The 17,942-nt window shown below is 41.2% G+C and overlaps 1 protein-coding gene across 24 annotated transcripts in view; it reads right to left on the reverse strand.

Annotated features, from left to right (window-relative positions):
• MADD (MAP kinase activating death domain) overlaps positions 1-17,942 on the reverse strand; it is a 74,961-nt gene that overhangs the window by 51,591 nt on the left and 5,428 nt on the right. For all 24 annotated transcript variants that reach the window (XM_065838700.2, XM_065838684.2, XM_065838708.2 and 21 more), the window contains 6 exons: positions 9,551-9,743; positions 6,512-7,126; positions 3,504-3,807; positions 3,046-3,177; positions 1,672-1,785; positions 848-928 (listed from right to left, as the gene is read on the reverse strand). In XM_065838700.2, coding sequence (XP_065694772.1) covers positions 848-928; positions 1,672-1,785; positions 3,046-3,177; positions 3,504-3,807; positions 6,512-7,126; positions 9,551-9,612 — 1,308 coding nt within the window. In that variant the 5' untranslated portion in view covers positions 9,613-9,743. The remainder of the gene's footprint in view (positions 1-847; positions 929-1,671; positions 1,786-3,045; positions 3,178-3,503; positions 3,808-6,511; positions 7,127-9,550; positions 9,744-17,942) is intronic.

Genomic DNA, 17,942 nt, shown 5'->3' on the forward strand with positions numbered 1-17,942 from the left:
TAGCTTGATGGATCAAGTCAGAGTTTAAAGCCCACATGGCAAATGTAAAGGAGGAATCTGGAACTTTCTGCACCAACTGGAAACAAGTTTAGCCCCCAAAAACAGTAAAAACCAAACCATCTGTTGTGTCCAAATGCATTTCAACTTATCCCTCACCTGGCTAAGAAATTAACTGCAGTTATAACCTCAGTGCCCACTCACTTTTCCAATTAACTCTCTCCATTAAGACAGAAAAGCAGCAACTGGATACCTATCACTTGTGTATCAACTGACACTGCTTTTCAAGCTCAATATGCTGTTACACTATAACATGGGGGATGTTCTAACTGGCCAGCTGTATGAAAGAGGCATCTTAAACAGGCTGACAGAAAATTCCTAGTCCTGTGCTTCCCCTACAAATGACAAAGGTGGAAGCAGCAGAGACAGCAAAAGATTAAACAGGTAACAAAAATTACAGTGAAGTCCTCTGGAGGAAACTACAGAGAGACGTGAAACAGAATTTAGCTTAGTCAGGAGGAAACAATGTTAGAAAGTCATACAGCTCAGGGAGCTCAAAAGAAGACACCCCTATAATGTTGTTTAATCAGCCACCCTATTGATCAGCCCACCTCCACATTCAGAGTAGACCTCTCCATGATTGCCCAAGGGGCACTTTCTTGCACAGGAGTATTCTAGTACTGACACATTTTCAAATCCATCTGATGTGCCAGGATACACACCTCCTTACAACACATTTTACTTTACATTTGCTGACTTGAATTCTTGTCCAATACAGCAGAAGAGCTGCGCAAGATGGCATCTGCTAAGTTCTACTGAATCCAAGTCCTTTCCCCAAAGTGCTTCTTACCTGTTTCAGATGCTTTTTCAGCTCTGAAGCTTCTGGTTCTGGCAATGCTGGCAAAGATTCTGCATTTGTGGGAACAATCACCTGGAATTAAAGCACAGCAACAGACTAAAAAATCCCCAGCTGTAATCATTTCTAAAACAAAAACTCCCAAATCTCCACAACTGCAGAGACCAAAGCATAAAAGCCATAAAGTAAAATAATTAACTAAAAACAAACAAATAAACCACCACAACAAAACCCACAACCCCCAGGCATAGACATCTGCATCAATACTTTGATTTTCACTCCTTTATGGTTGTTATTGTTTACAATATCACAAGCAACAGAGGAGTTACTTTATCATCTACCACAAAAAAGAGAAGCATGAGTGAACCCACACTCATCCTTTGGAATTTCCGTCAAGTAGAAGATGTTATACATATTTCCCTTGAAACAGCCTTGTTCATGCCCCAGCGGGAAGCGGGATACACAGTCCCATTTGAATCATGACAAGCAATGCTGCTGGAAGGCTCTTATCAGACTAAGCATTTCTTAGGTTAGGCTATAAGAGACAGGTCACAATTACTCAAGAAGACAACTTTATCATCTGTTTGTGGATTTATCTTCCAATCATACAGCAAGATGGATTCACTGGAAAAGAAAGCCTTATGAGCAAAAGAAATGGGGACCTTGAGACATGACAAGGAGCAGAATCCTAAAGTTGAAGGCAAGGAGTGGCAAAGGCAGACTGAGGCCAGGCATTCTTAAATTCTCAGTGGGTATGTTGATGGAAGTGCACAGTTCCCTGCAAACAAAGCCACAACGTCCTTATGGGCACCACTTACCCTATTGGTATCCAGGTCAATGAGCCATACATCATCAGGCATTTTAAAATCCAGTTTGTAAAGGAAGAAACTTGCTGGAACACCAATGATATAAGGTGTAGGAGCTAGAAGCAACTGAGAGAAGGAGGGACTTTAATAAGGACAAGATCTGCATTTGATATCACCATGTTCTTCACAAACATTTGTTTATTAAATGCAGTATGTTTGTAGCAGAGGAGACAACACAGAAGCCATTGATAAATATCTAATTAATTCCATACAGCAGAAATATTGAGGAAAAAAAAAAAAAAAAAAAGGAAGAAGAAGAATAAAAGCTCCTGTTCATAGCGCTTCAATTTTAATCTAGAAGAAAATAAATTTCTGCCTCCTGTGCCCCCCTCCCTGCCCCCAGGGATGTAATTTATATGGCTGATGACTCTTTGGAAAAAAACTGAGCTAATCTAACAGCTTGCCACATCTATCATGGACCAAGAAAAAATATGTTCAGAGTAAGAGCCTAACAAGAGAAGCAGCAAGTCACTCTCAGCCCAGACTGAGTCTGTGACATTGTAAATACGGCTTTACCCTTGCAAAGGCTTTACCTTTACTCTTGTAATGGTAATTTGGTTTCAAAACAATAACATCTCCAGGAAGCAGAAGAAACGGACACAATTTTTCAAACTTACATGGAAAACCTATGGGGAAATTCAGGTTGTTTCTGATAAGGGCATCAGCAAAGTGAGAAGGTTTAAAATCAGTGAGGCATGTAGCAGCTTGAGACCAGTGGCTCTGGAAGCTAATTCTTTAAATCTAGAACAGCTGGTCACCTCCAAGGGGCAGTACAAGAACAAACCTGTAGCATCAGTTGTAGGATAGCACTGAAATAGTAAGATGACCTAAATTCTACCTTTTCAGGCAAAATAATGAGCTTCTGGAGAGAGCTGACTATTGGTAAAACCCAGGTTCCCAGCTGACATAACACTTTATTTTTCTGAGAAGAATAAATTGCAGTAAACAGTTTCTAAAATCTGAATCAAGAGCCCTCAAGCATCCTTAAGTATTACTCTGGACTCTTCTCAACAAACCTTAATACTCTGTTGGGGGGAAGAGGGTTAAATTGTGGATCTATGGCCTTTCAGTCCATTGCTTGTGACCTACTGTGAACTACTGCTTTGAATCATGCTGTTCACTAAACATGCTTTGAAGATATCCTAAATAAGTGCTGTTACCTACACTTTAAATCGTTAGTGGTGCTCAAAGAACATTTTTTGCAAGGCAGACTTTGCTACAATCCCTGAGAAAACAGCAGGGAAGGAAACAAGGACTACACCTATATAAGCTTCAGACATCACAGGAACGTCCTTTGCAAAAGACCAATAAAGGAAAAATCTGTACCTGTTCTGCAGAGGCCATGCAGGTGGGAAGCAGAGGGATCACTGGGAACATGTACTCTAGCGGGTAGATCATAGCCACAAATGCCATCACAGACATTGAGAGCGCATTATAATCTCGGGACTGTAATACAACCTGCAACCAAAGAAAATCACATTAGCACTGCAGCAACCATCCACTTCTAATACTCCCCCTCAGGGGTACACAAAGATAACAGCCTGTAGGCCTCTGATTTGAGGGCTGTGAACTGATAATCCTCCATTAATCTGTCTGCAAACAAGCTTCAGGTACTTGGGTGAGAGCAAAACTGTTCCAAACAGGAACCTCAGAAGGAGCTATTCCCTCCCCCACAGACAAACTGACTCCAGGCAGCGCAGGAGACAGCTGTTCTAAGCATCCAGCCTACCCTGGTTCTGAAGAGGGCAGAGCTTCCTGTCAAAGATCAACTCTTCCCTTCATACCTTGTGCTCCAGAAGGATGCAGGTCAGCACCTGAAGGCAAGCATCCACTCCCAACAACTCCAAAGGCAGATGTAGTGGAAAATCCACCAAGGTGAAGCGGGATGGATCAGGAAGAGCAAAGGTCAAAGCCGGCTGCAACTCGTGTGGCAAGACTTCCACATCCACCCTCTTCTGACCAGCGACAGGCATTGGTGAGCGGAGCAGCCGGTAGATCCAGGCCTCGATCTCCCGCAGGTCATGTAGCAACACGCTAGACTTTTCTTCCACCAGGAGGGAGCCTGTGAAAATCCGCCACATCGTATCCCTGCACAGGGAGAACAACATGGTTAATGCTCCAGGAGCTTCAGTTCACAGCCATTCCACAAGGCTCTTGCAGGAACACGGCAGATCCACTGAGAGTTCAAGGATGCAGCTAACAAGCATTTGGTCACACAGAGGAATGGAAGGCACGGATTTAAGCTTACTGAAACAATCGCTGTGGGGAAGTATAAACCTTTCTGTGGCAGGAATCACCACAAGTATGTGTCTAGTAGGAATCAACACAAGTACATCACTTCCATCCGGGAGTTCATTCATTCATCTAAAGGGTTCTAGTTCGGTCCAGATCTCTGAAGATCTCTCATCACCCTGGTGCTTGAAATTCAGCAGGCACATAGGATGCTCTCGTATCTCAACCAGAATTGTGGCAGACAGATTCACTGTAGGATTCTGCTTCCAGCAGTCCTACAAATCTTTGCAAGAACAGGAACTAAACCCGAGATAATAGAAATATGTCACATCAAGATCTCCCAGACGTTTTGGCATGATAAAATAATCTTTTTCATCGTATTTTAAATGGCACTGTACCATTCTTATGAGCTGAATAACCCAGAACGGATGCATTTCAGCTGAGAATATGAATTCCTGAAAGCTGTCTAGAAAGCATTTAAGTACCTTAACAAAATAAGCAGCAATTTTTCCATGCCCCAAGCTAGCGATATGCAAACGTGTAGCTCACAGACAGGCTGGCCAAAATGCATGTACAGTATTGCCCAGGGCCTTCAGAGCTGCAGGACTTGAAACTGGGTCTGACAAGGAAAGTAAAGTGGCTTCTTCACTTCAGCAGTGAAGCCTGCAAACCTGCTGCAGCCATTCTGCAAAAAACTTCAGCCTGATAAATATCTTCAGTTATTGTAATAGATCCCTTAGAATAGTATGTGTTCAGATTAGAGGTTTTACCTCGCAGTTCACAATTTAGGAAAAAAAAAAGACAGAAAGAAAAAAAGAAAAAAAAGAGAAAAAGAAAAAAAAAGAAAAGAAAAAAGATGATGACACTGGAGGCTTTATAAAGGAAGAAAAATTAAGGAAATTTAAGGGGTCAAAAGAGGGGCAATTTGAGATTATGCTGAGTAAGTGATATACATCTCAGGAACCATGGTGCTTCTTATCCTCCACTCTTCCTTCAGCCGCTTGTAATGCACAGGGCATTAGATTGTTAACAGGCAGGCTCAACCTTTTACAAGCTGTAAGGATTCAGTTTCACCTTTATTCTGCCACCACTTCAAAACTACTCTACTTTTCCAGGTCACAGCTTGCAAATCACATGGTAATTCAAACCTGCTGCTTTACTTCTCCCAGAGATGTATGCTCAGCTTTCCTTCTCTTGCTGTCCTCACCTGTCACTCAGTTCTTCTCTCTAAGAATTATGTCCAACAAGAGCAAATTCTTTGAATACCACATGCCATTCAAACATTTCAAAAAACAGATGAGCTCACAGAGTTGACAAAAACCGTGAAATTTAGCTTTTTTCTGCCTCAGTAATTATCAGACTAAACCAAGTGGCAAAATAGGCTCCCTTAATACATACATCCAGTGGATGGGGTGGGAAGGGAGAAGTTTTGTTCTGGCAGAATCACATTTTCCCCAACAGTCAGTGGGTTCAGGTCAGAAGCCCAGGATACTCTCCTAGAACTATTCCAGGGCAGTAGCCCAGTAGGCCACTGCTCTGTGAACAGGAGAGATTTCCACTTTCATGTAAAATGTAACGAGCTTATAAAGACAAAAATTAGAGATGTCCTGTCATTTTTTGCTTTTGACAAGTTTAATTTGCAGTGTACCAAGCTACTTAACTCATATTATGAGCTACCTCACAGACCTGTCCATCTTCTTATCGAGAGAATCCCCTCCTTCTCCAGAGATTCATTTTATATTTTCACTTTTCAGTTAGCATATTGGAAAGGAAAATATCATCCTGGAATGTAGGTGTCAGGAACAATAGCTCAGATATACATCCATGACCGACATACATACATAAAACCATTGTTCTTTCTGTACCCTACAGTGCAACAGCTTCTGTTACATACCCAACATTTCAACAGTAGATACGTAAGATTACTACAGTACATTAAAAATACACCAAGTTCCTGTTAATTTGCTGTTACCAACCCCCATTCCCATATGCTTCCTAGACAACTCCTTTGTTTTCTACCTCTCCTCCCTCTCCCCTTCAAATATTGTACTTTGATCTCTTTCAGCCGTTCCTGCTTCTCTAGTCTTTTCTCTCCCACGCTGAAGTTCAGATTGTTTCATAAGCTCGTTAAGCACACTTTCATCATCTCCCTCTTGCCCCAAGTGGAAACACTCTGTTATTTCTTGGCTGTTTGTAATTTGCCAGAGAATCAGTCCTGACGTACACTGCCATGGAGCTTATCCACCAAAGGAACGGTAACAGCATCTGTGCTCAGCTTCAGAAAAGATCATGCTCAGCCAGCGGTGTTAGGATAGTGCCTCCTTAGGTGTATAAAACACGAAAATCAGGTTACAGAATCAGACAGAGAAGTTTTAAAGAAATCGCCACAAATTTTTTTTTTGCCTACTGTGATCCTGGGTTTAAACAGCAAAAAAGATCTACCATTGGTGTTTATCTGCTTCTGCAAGCACACCTGCAGCCACAATTCACCATGCAGACAACTGCAGCCCTGGACACAAACGATGGGAGAAAAAAGTTCTCTCTTTCCCCTTCAACATACCTCTGCACCCCACGAGGAATCCCCAACTTCTTGCCCAACAATCTCTCACTACAGCAGTCCACAAGTCTCTTGAGGGTGTACAGACATTCACGAAAGGTGGAAAAGAAGGGATAATGACTAAGGATGCACAGAGAAGTCAGAGTGCTGTTCCGAGAGCGATGGCTGCCTTTGGCCAGACGTTTACTGCGCGGTGACCGGTTCACATCTGGGGTTGACTCTGTACTGGGAGCCTGCAGCGAAGAACCGCTCTCCGAACTCTCAGTGCCCACTTCCTCTTGGGGTGCAGATGCATCCCCAGATTTGGAGGTTTTCTGTCCTTCCCGAGCTCGATGCCCCCCTGTGCCTTCTCCCTTCTCCTTGGGTACTCGCTTCTGGAAGGAGCGGTAGAAGTTGACACAGATTCCATAGCGAATGACACCCGTATCCTTGTCTGTGAGTGTGAAGACAAAGGAAGTGTCATCACGGAAGCTCATACGTTTTTGCCGCACACTCAGGCACCCTTCTGGCTGGCAGAAGAACACAACATCAGGAGGCAGAGGGAAGTCCACATGGTCTTCTAGAGGGTAACGTCGCAGCAGTTCAGGAGTCTGAGCAACACTATCACTACTTGGCTGCCTACAAAAAAAGCAAACAAAAAAAACATACATAGTTGACTAATGAAAACAAAAATCTTTGGTATCTCCCCAGTAATGTGTCAGGAGCCTGTGGGCTCAGCATCATCTTTGGTTGGTCTCTCTCCTACTATCCAGGGAAAGTGCAGCTTCTCAGTCACTAGCCACAATGCTCAATCACTAGCACAGGGCCACAATTGCAGAAAGGCTAAATAAAAAATTCCATACCATCATTATGAAGGCCCAACAGGAGCCTGTTCAAATCTGACTGAGAAAAGGACTTTCAGGAGTATGTTTTTCCTAGAAAAACATCCTATTGTCATGTTTCCCTGACTATGATTTCTAAAATGAATTTAACCACACAGATCTCTGGGCAGCGCTTGGGTAGGAAATACACCATCCCTTTTCAAATATACAGTCAGATGAAAAACCCCCACATTTCAGCCATTTATGAACAAGATGAAAAATTAAATGAGAAAATCCCGTATCAATTCCTAACTGGGAAAACAAGGAATTTCCTAGAAAGTAATTCAGATAAATGGGAATGATATGGACCTCATCCTGTAAAATTTTCATTTAAAAGTTATAGCAACAATAGTTATATATATTTGTGTGTTTGATTATTAAGATGGATTTGAAGTGTAAGTTACTATAAAAGCAGTGTATTAACATGCAGACATAGTTAACACCGTAGCTCACCAACCTTTGCCCATTTCAAAACACAAATGACACTCGCTTTTCTCTTATGTGAGAGGTGAGAAAACCCAAACAAGTACTAATAGAATGCTTGTCATTTACGAAAGAAAATCACTGGTGTAAATAGCCTTGCTGACTAATTCTCCCAAACTAATATGTTATTAAAGAAAAAGTAAAAATGCTTTCGTAATAAAGCGTGAATTAGTAACAAAATTTATAGTACCCTGTACGGTTAAGTACTGAAACACCGTACAAAAATAAAAAAGAAACCCTAAAGAGCTTTTTCGTATTAGTGGACACAATTAATGCATCATCTACTGAAGAAGAAATGTCAAATAATTCTGGTACTGTTTAGAGAGTCTATTCAGCAGTAAACGGTTTAAAAGAATGTCATCAAAGTACCAGTGAATATATCATCGGTTCAACCCTTGCCATACTATCAGCTACAGATAGAAAGGCAGAGTCTTTTCAGACATTTAGAAAATTTGCATTTAATAAAAGGGAATACTTCCAAAAGGCATTGCTATTTGTGCTCAGTGGATAATATACGCAACGGTAAAGGCCACATGGAGTTTCTAAGGACTTGGCAGTAGAAGCTACTCCAGTCAGCTCCATCTCTTATCACGGGCATTCGCTGAAGTCCCTAATGAGACTACAGACCTCTGAGCATCAGCAATGCAGCTCCCGCTGCCCAGTAAATAGCAAGTGAACTATAGGAGTCCAGAAGTTCTGCTAGCAAATTAAGTGAGAATGTCAGACACTGTAAGTATCACTGGAGGAGGCAGTTAACATTTCTTCCCTCTTCTTGTCCTAGTCAGTGACAAACATATGGAAAACTTGGTTATTTTTCTACAGACAATAAGAAGTAATTAAGCTATTATTCTGTCCATAAAATACAACAATAAAATAGTTATTACTTAGGTTTATGTAATTTCTTCCACTTAGCCTACTTAAATACCACACTCAAAGTATTCTGAGAAGAAAACGGGAGGTAAAGCAACAGGCTGATGCACATAAACCACTGATATTTAGAAATGGATGTAAAATACACTTTGCAATACACCCATTAAATACACTGGCAGACAGTTACTGCATAAACTTTGAACAGAATAAAGAAAAATAACATTTACTGAGCACATGTGTATTTGGCAAACAGAAGAAATATCAACCCACATTTCATATATGCTTTAAGTAAATATGCATAACATTTTATCTATTGATCATTAATAAGACTTCAAAAAAAAAAGCATTCATGTCATTCCTATAAGGATAGATGAGTATTAGAGGGAGAAACAGCCAAGGAAGGCAAGTTCTAGATTATTTTTCGAAAACTGAGTTTACAGACTATACTTCAAAAGCTAGAAAAGTAACCTCAACCTAGTACTTTACTTGCATGCGGCTTTCAGTATTTTTAGTTTGTGAGTCCCTCTATCCGGGTGCCAGTAGAAAAAGAGAAGTTCAGATACACAGGCTACCAGGGAGTCACCTATAAACAGGCTACTCTTAGTCACCCTTTGCAGACCCTTGAAATGAAGTGTAAAGACCATAAGTTAAAAACCTTTGGCTGCACTAGTATCTTTCAGAATGTGCTCTGGCCCAAGCAGATGCTCCCATGATGACAGCATTCTGCACGTGCTCCTGGCAGCACACAAGGCTTCCTCAGTGGATGTTGGGCAATTTATTCCCACTCTACTCCCCGAGCAAAAGCAGAGTTGAGGCTCTTTTACATTACCTGGCGCCAATGATCACAAGATAGTCAAGTAACCGAGGGCAGATTTTCTTTTTCTGCACCATTGTCCTTGAGGCCCCTTCCTATGTCATCTCAGTGAACTTCTGTTCATCGATCCAGCAGTCAATTATCCAGCCAGCCGGGGTTGACTGCCTTGGGGAACAGAAACTGCTTGGAACTGTCCGGCAAGTCCAACCTACCATCAAGAAAAACAAGAGTGTCAAAAGCACAATCAGGTATACCAATTACACATAAACAACTTTATAACCTTAATCACATTCCCAAAAAGTCTCAGTGTTCTGTGCAGCCATGGTCATCCACAGATCTTTCTCTTCATAAGTACAAAACCACAACCACATGCCCACAAAAGCAGAGAGCTGAAAAACACACAAAAAAGTACAAGAGGATCTCAAGGAAGACCACAGATAGAGCAGCGTATCACTGGCAAAGAGCTATTCATGAAATGGTCAGAGGCAAAAGTCTTGTTTAGACAAATCCCTGGGATTCCTACAGTGCTTGGAAAGGAGCTTTAATTGGCAATTCTGTACAGTTAAACACAACTGAAGAAAAAAATGCAACCTGAACATTAGCTGTCTGATAAACAGAGTAACTACAGAAGAGGTAACATCAAAAAAATTCCAATTTGATATAATGCACCTCACCTGCCCAAACCTGGATGTGACCTACGGCAAGAACAATCCCCCCAATCCCCAATGACTGCGATCTCTAACACTTTTTCTGTGAAGATACAGAACTGCAGTTCTACAGAACTGCAGTTTGCAATCACAAAAGTACTTCTTGTAAACGGAATTGATTAAAGTAAGTGAAAGACACAGTATGATTTACCTGGCTTATCTTCACCATTTGCTCAACACCCATGCCTTGTACAGCTACTTTCTCTGCCCAGTTTACAACAGAAAAATCCTCTTGGCACAACTGTTATTTTACTGCAGAATTACTATTTGTCAGTAACTATGCTTAATAGACATCCAGAATTCAGTAAGCACTGTAAAATTAGTCCTTCCAATCCTACCATTCATATTTCATTGAATTAATGAAAGAGAGGAAAACAAAAAATCTTTAAAAGTAATCCAGTCCTGTATTACAATGTTCCCTGTCTATATTTTGAAACAATCTGAAAACAGAATTTTTCTGAAACAGAAAGTTCTCGGAAACTCTAGAATCAGAGACACTCAAACTGTACTACAAGTTTACTGGGCATCCCAATGAAAGCATTAATAAAGTTATTTTATATTAAAAAAAATGAACTGATTGCCTTTTGGGGCACATTCATAGTAAGGTTTCTATTTCAGTTCATGTTTACATCCTAAGGCCATGACATAATTCAGAGAATCATTATTACTATACTAAACTCCTTCTGTTCTGGAGCGCAAAGTTTAAATTTTATTTGTATAAAAGTACAAGATTTACTGACAATTTGAAAATCTCAACAAAACTAGGTAATTTTCTCGATGTTTCTCTCATTACTTCACAAACAAAAGCTATTTAAAGGCACTGTAACTGTCAGCAACTCGCAACCATGTTTGAAGTCTAGCAACCTAATTGCTTTTTTCCCAGCCCTTCACATTCCAGGTACAGAGTTGGGGAATTTTATTCATAAGCCCTTCAAATACCAGAAAGGATACAAACACACACAAAACAATTACGCATACGATTTGTCAGAAAAGGAAAATCACACTAGTCAGTATTAATTATGGAATAATTAAATGAATGAGACCCTAACCCTCGCACACTCAAAATCCCCTATTTTTAAAAACTTTGTGGCACGGTTTTAGAAGATCCTCAGCTACAGTAGCTGTAGGTTCCTAAGTGACGGCACTATGAATTACCTTCTCTGAGCAGCAATACTTTTATAAATTATCTTCTGTGAACAACAGCAAAGTTCCTGTTTCTTCATTTTAATGATATTATTGAAAACATTGTAGAATCTGTCCTGCAAGAGTTCTTGATCCAACATATTCTGCAAATATCTTGGTATATATAAACTTGAGAGGAACAAAACAAAGTTGGGATGATCAAATTTATATTTTTGCCTTCAGTTTGAAGACCTATTTTGTTTGTTTTGTGGGGGTTTTTTTGTTTGTTCGTTTGGTTCAGGTTTTTTGTGTTGTGTTTTTTTTTTTTTTGGTGGGTTTTTCTGTTTTGTTTGGTTTGATTGCTTTTCCAAATAGCTTTACCCAGAACTCTTTAAGGAACTCACTGTTCACTTATGTGTACAGCACGACAGGCTAAGTTACCACAAGGTAACCTAGAATTATTACTTTGAAGAAGTTCCACTAGTCAGTGGTAACCAAATATATGTTCTTCCTCTACGAGACTATTCTACCCTTCAGTGAAGGTGGAGAAAGTAAATTGCATTTACAATGGCATAAAAACATATGCAATGACTACAGACTACCTGAGAGGCTACAAGTCCACAACCTTGGCTTACCTTTCAGTAACTTGCCCATACCCTGTGGTTTTTCTCCTATTCTCTAGCCTGGAGAACATTTCTTACAACTGCAATCCATTACACACTTTTCCCACAGTTCTGCAAAGGAGGTAGCAATGTATGCAACATAAAGACCTCCATCAAAACCTTAAATTTTCAAGAGAGTATCCCAGCAGACCAGTACAAGCAACATATGCAAGGCTTCCAATGACCCTGGAATGGCTGAAGCTGTAACACCATACATAAAAGATTGTCAGTTTTAAAAAAAAATACCTGAGCACTTCCTGAGATTTCTGATTTCTACTGCAACACAGGGATACTAGACTGATGCAGATATTCTGCAAGGGCTTCTAGAGCCTCCTTTCCTTAGCTGCTTACTCTTAACAGGGCCATAGTTACAGCGAGACATGAGACAACAAAGGCTTTATTTTGGAAGATGAAGTTTCATTGGATTGGAGGAGGAAGTAGAAGAATTAGAATCAAGATTAGGTTTTTTGTCTTTCCCTATTCAATCTCTTGCTTCTTTGGAGATGTAATAAAGGCTGACAATGGCAATTAAGGAGCATTAGATCAATATTTGCTGAAACTGACCTTCCTACTCTTGGTTGGAATCAGACACCACAGCTGATGATGTGTATAAACCAACACAAACAGGCACTGCAGTCCCACTTCTCCCTGTCTGCCAAAAGCTTGATTTCAGGCCAGAGTAATTCCCTCCCCTGTACCGGCTGAAGTGCTTGTGCAGTTACGTGGTGAACCAGATCGTGGAATAGATATGGACTAAAACTAACACCCTCTTCTCTCCTCCCTTGCCACTTTTGTTTTTACTAGGTTATTTCTATGACTTTGTTCATCAAATGGCCACACAAATGCTTGTGCAGGCCCAAAGAAAAGGTAGAAGTAAGCAGCTAAGGAATCTGGAAAATCTGATTGAACACAACATGATCACAGAACTACAGGCTGCTCTACAGGCAATAAAGAGGTAAAGCAGGTTCTTTCTTAGAGATTTGCTATCATTCTTCACCTAGCTCCTAGATTTTACAGTACATTAGAACAGAAAGAGATCAAACCAAGATACTTCCACTTCTCTTCCATGCTGGCATTTGGACATGAACTGAGAGACTATCTTGACTTTGAGATGGCACAGGTTTGACAATGATGGTCTCTCCTCTCTCTCAAGCTGCTTTAACTTCAGGTGGCTTCTTCAGAAAAGGTCTTCTGCATTACGCTTTCTCTTTGCAAACACCTCAGAACCATCCCTTTGAAGGCTGAATTCTCAAGCAATGCTTGAGAAGAAACTTTACATAACTTCAACACAAAAAAAGGAGAAAAACAAAGTAGTGAAGGCCACCACTGAAACATACTGCACAAACATATCACATATGAAAGAATGCCATAATTTAAATAAGCACTCATATGGATGGTGAACAGGTTGGTGAGAACTAGCACTACCCACGTACTGTAGCAGCTGCCAGCAATACTCACGAACCAGCAGAAATTGGCACAGTAGCCCAGACACAAATACAAAGGCCAGAGCCAGCACTAACCCACGGCCTACCAGTAACTCAAGCCAAAAAAGTGTTCAAAACAACACTTCTATTACTGGTACTACTCTACACTTCAAAATTCTCCAAGCACCCACACTTCAGGTTGTATCACAACTTCTTAGAGGACAATCTGGATGATATTCTGCAATTTAAAGTCCTCCCAGAAATAAAAGTCTACATAAACAGACACACACTCATGAAAAGCACCACACCACAGAACGGATATGGTAGCATGAAGGAACTGCAGCGACTTCTTATCAGTTCAGAGCCATCTGTGTCAGACTGATACCCAGCATTAGGCCCCAGAGACATGAATTGCGCAGCACCCTTGCCACATCTACCCCTTGGAGTCCCCAGTCTTCTTAAAGGTATATTTTATTTCTAGACACCAAGCTAGAGGCATAAAGTCATTTAGTTGAAGAATAACTGGAACACAAACCATTAACCCAAATTAGCTCACAGCCACTTTCCTCACACAGAAGCTTCCAGTTTTGTAAGTCCAGCCTTACATTCAACTGTACAACAGTCAGCAGGTATTTCAATCACTGCTTGAAAAAATGACATGAAGACAGCAGAAGGTTATTTTCCAACAAGCAGATGTTAAGTCCTGCTTTCCTTGCAACTCTTCCATAGTTTAGGATGGTACAGGAATAAGGCTTCTCTTTTCCTTATCTCCAACTTTTATCTGGTACAAGGATCATCCTTCACAATTCACCAGTGCATGGATACCTTTATAACATAAATCAGGGTCATACAATTCAATTTACTAATGGATTGAATGAATAGCATGCACTGGGACATTAATTTCTAAGAGAACGAGAAGAAGCTGTGAAGGAGATAGAAAGAATTACAGAACAGAAGCCACATGAATTCCGGTTCATTGAAATCTCGCCTTGCAAAACACCAGATTTCCAGCCATGTCCAAAAGGAACTAAATTTTCAGTTCTAAAATGTCCTTGGAACATCCTGAATTTCTATTTATCCTCAGCCAAGACAGCCTGTACTCAGTTCAGATCTATACCCACTATGCCTGACCTTACTGCATTGTTTGCTGTGAACTCAAGATCCATACCAATGGGACTAAACTGAAAGCTGAAACAAACACAAATAGGGTCAGGAGTTTCAATGCCCAGTTTTTGGTCAGTTTATGTTTCTTTCTCTCACTTTACACACCTTGAGTATGCTGAGACAGCTATCCGCTAAGCTATGAGAAATAGGTGCAAGTACCTCAGGACCAGCCAATCTCACCTGTGTGGCCAGGAACCCCACTTACCTCACTGTACAACTGGAATCAACACAGTGTGAAGCACTATATAAACTACTAATTGTAGCTTTGACCTATACTTAGACATTTTAATAATCTTTATGGAATCTTTACCACTGAAATTGGGGTTACTTCTTCCTCCAAGTCTGTTTCAAGTGATTCCAACCATTATCTCTGGTATAGCACATACTATTTTTGCTTATACTAAATTTTAAAGACGCAGACGAGCAGTCCCCATTTCATATAAGCCATTTTACACTTTCTCTGCTTAGTAGCTGTATTAACATTAAACACTGCTAGTAGTTTTATACTTTAAAATATGCAACATTGTACGAAGCCCATTATCCCTATTATCCAGGAACTACAGTTGTTCTACTAACGCAAGAAACAGAAATGACGGTGCAGATGAGTTGAGAACGTACCCCCCTTCTCCAGAGCTTAACAGAACACGGAAAAACTTCTGAAGTCAGATCTGGATGGACTTGCTATACTGGTGCAGCTGCTTTGTGTGTTACCATTCACCTTGGCAAGGCAGCAGTGCATGCCAACGCTGCGACTCCTACATACTAGCACTTCGGTACCAAAAAAAAAAAAAAAAAAGAGGCACTTTCAAAGCATTGCAAGCATGCCTAAAACATACAACGGCGTATTTATCTACTATGGTTTGTCTGTAATATAGGTGTGGTTCTATTAAATGCCTAGGGATAGTTCCAAGCATAACAAGTCACCCAGTAGAGAACAGGACCGCAGGCAGTTTCTAAAAGCATACTCCCTGGAGCACACACATCACTTGAGTCAGTAAGAGTTCCTTACAGATAAAACAGCAGACACATCCCAACTGCTTCCACTTTCCATCTATCTATCTATCTATCTATCTATCTATCTATCTATCTATCCATCCACCCATAAAGCTCAAGGGAAAGGACAGACTACATCTGATTAAGGAAAACTAGAGAATGAATTGTTAAAACAGTTTTTGGCAATACAAAAAGACATCACTGGAAGCCCTTCTGAAAAGTGATAATAATTTAATGATTTCTTCCTTTCCCACTATTAAATTATATTATCTCTTTGCCTTCTGAAAACAGTACTAACACAGCCAAACATCTTTAGCTCCATGTCCATTTTCCAGAGCAAAATGGAGATATCATGGATAGGGATGCCGACAAATAGACCAAACATGACCAGAATGAGTTCACAAATGGAAGTACCATGCCACACGAACAGAAGCCTTTCCGCAGCATCACAGAGTGAAGCTGGACTGATTTGGGTTCTCAGTTGCTATAGGAACAGATTTCCCTGTCCTTGTCACATGCTGGCCCTTCAGCGGTGCGTCCTCATTCCCCCCTGCTTCAGCCAAATGCCCAGCTAAAGCAGTCCGCTGTACCTGCGAGGCCACTCAGTCGCCACACATGCACATACTGTGAAAACAGCCCCACAGGTAATCTGATTCAGATCAATCTCCATAGCAACCCAATCTTTAGTCCCCAGATCTTAGCCTGTCAGGGCTATTTATAGAGCAGCTGCAGCACTCCTCCCGCTCTGCTCCCCCGCCAAAGCTCCCAGGCGTGCTACAAACAACCTTCACCCCAGCACAAGGGCTGCCTGGGGCTATGCCGAAATGTGCACCTCCTGGCACCTGCGGCCCTGAGCTAGATGACAGCGTAGCATCTGCAACACACTAAATGCCTCCCAGTGGGTGAGGTTTTCCATATCCATGAATACTACAAATATCAGAAGTCATCATTGCTCATGGAGAGCTGAGTACCAACAGCAGCTGACAAAATCCTCTTACCCAGGTACCCACAGGATACTTCCACAGACACTCGTTGACATCCAGTCTTGCGCAAAAAGGACGTGCAAAGTGTGCTAACACAAACGTGCAATCCTCACTGGAACTTGTGAGCAGCAGAAAACACAAAGGAGTGGTCCCAGCAGGACCTGCCCCACAGGAGCACAGCTGGACTCACCAGGAGATATTTGAAAACCACACAGCTGGGACATTCATCTACTAATCGTTTAAAAAAAAAAAAAGAAATAAAAAAAAATCAAGACCAAGGCCCTGAATAAGCTGTGAGAGATAAGCATGAGAAAAAGAACAATATGTTATTACTGTCATTCATTTTATTCTACTACACTCTCGGGGAAAACCATCAACAATAAATTAATGCAGGAGAAACATCCAGTTCTACAGTATGCTACTTGCTAACAGGAAGGAGATGATGACAGATTTTTCGCCTCAGCCTCAGTTAATCTTGCACGCTTCAATTTAGGGTAAAGACCTTATTCTCCTCCCTTCCGTTACTGCCTGCAACACCTCTCTCACCATCCTCCTGGCAGCTCCTCATAGTGCAGGGCATGCGGAGCACTACTCATCATCTTCTCACAGAACATAAATTCCGGCATAAAACCCCTCTGTCCTTCCAGTCAGTTCTCATGCTCTACACTGTTTGAATTTAAATTCACATTTTATTTAAAAATAATCTCCAGGGATTTTCATGAGACTACAGTAACACAGTAGCTTGGGCTCCCTGCCTGTCACTCTTTCCAAGTCTGTCCTTTTTTTCCCCTCCTGGTGCAACATCACCATCACAAAATACAAGAGCCTTCTCATCTGTTTCTACTTCATCAGCTTTTCATCACACCTCAAAACTCCAGTAGCAGCTGCTCATAAATTTTGCAAGGGTGTGGGGTGCAGGACGGCAACCCAAAACCTCAAAACCTACACAGCACCCTAAACTGAATTAGTCTCACTTTCTACAAACACTATGGCAGTACATTATTTTCCAAACCAGAACCACTTTCAGCTTAAGTTCTGAGCTGAAAAACCTTCCTGCTGCTTTTGAGCGCAGCCGAGACCCCAGCACCAACAAGATGTTTATGTTCCCAGCCCTCTGCCCAGTTCCCGTTTGAGAAGCAGGTCACAGTTTCCATAACTTGGGCACCAGCAGGTTTTTCTTCCAAAAGCCAAACACTGCAAACATACAGCCATAAAAAATTAACACAAAACAACAAAGCATGTGACACTTAAATTGAGATAACTGCTGGATGCAGCTCAGCTGCTAAATTATTCAGGGCTCTCCCCCGCCATAGTGAGCAGCTCTGAGCCAGGAGCTCAGAGAAGAGCCTGGT

This window comes from Patagioenas fasciata, chromosome 5 (genome assembly GCF_037038585.1).
Source record: "Patagioenas fasciata isolate bPatFas1 chromosome 5, bPatFas1.hap1, whole genome shotgun sequence".
Taxonomy (NCBI): domain Eukaryota; kingdom Metazoa; phylum Chordata; class Aves; order Columbiformes; family Columbidae; genus Patagioenas; species Patagioenas fasciata.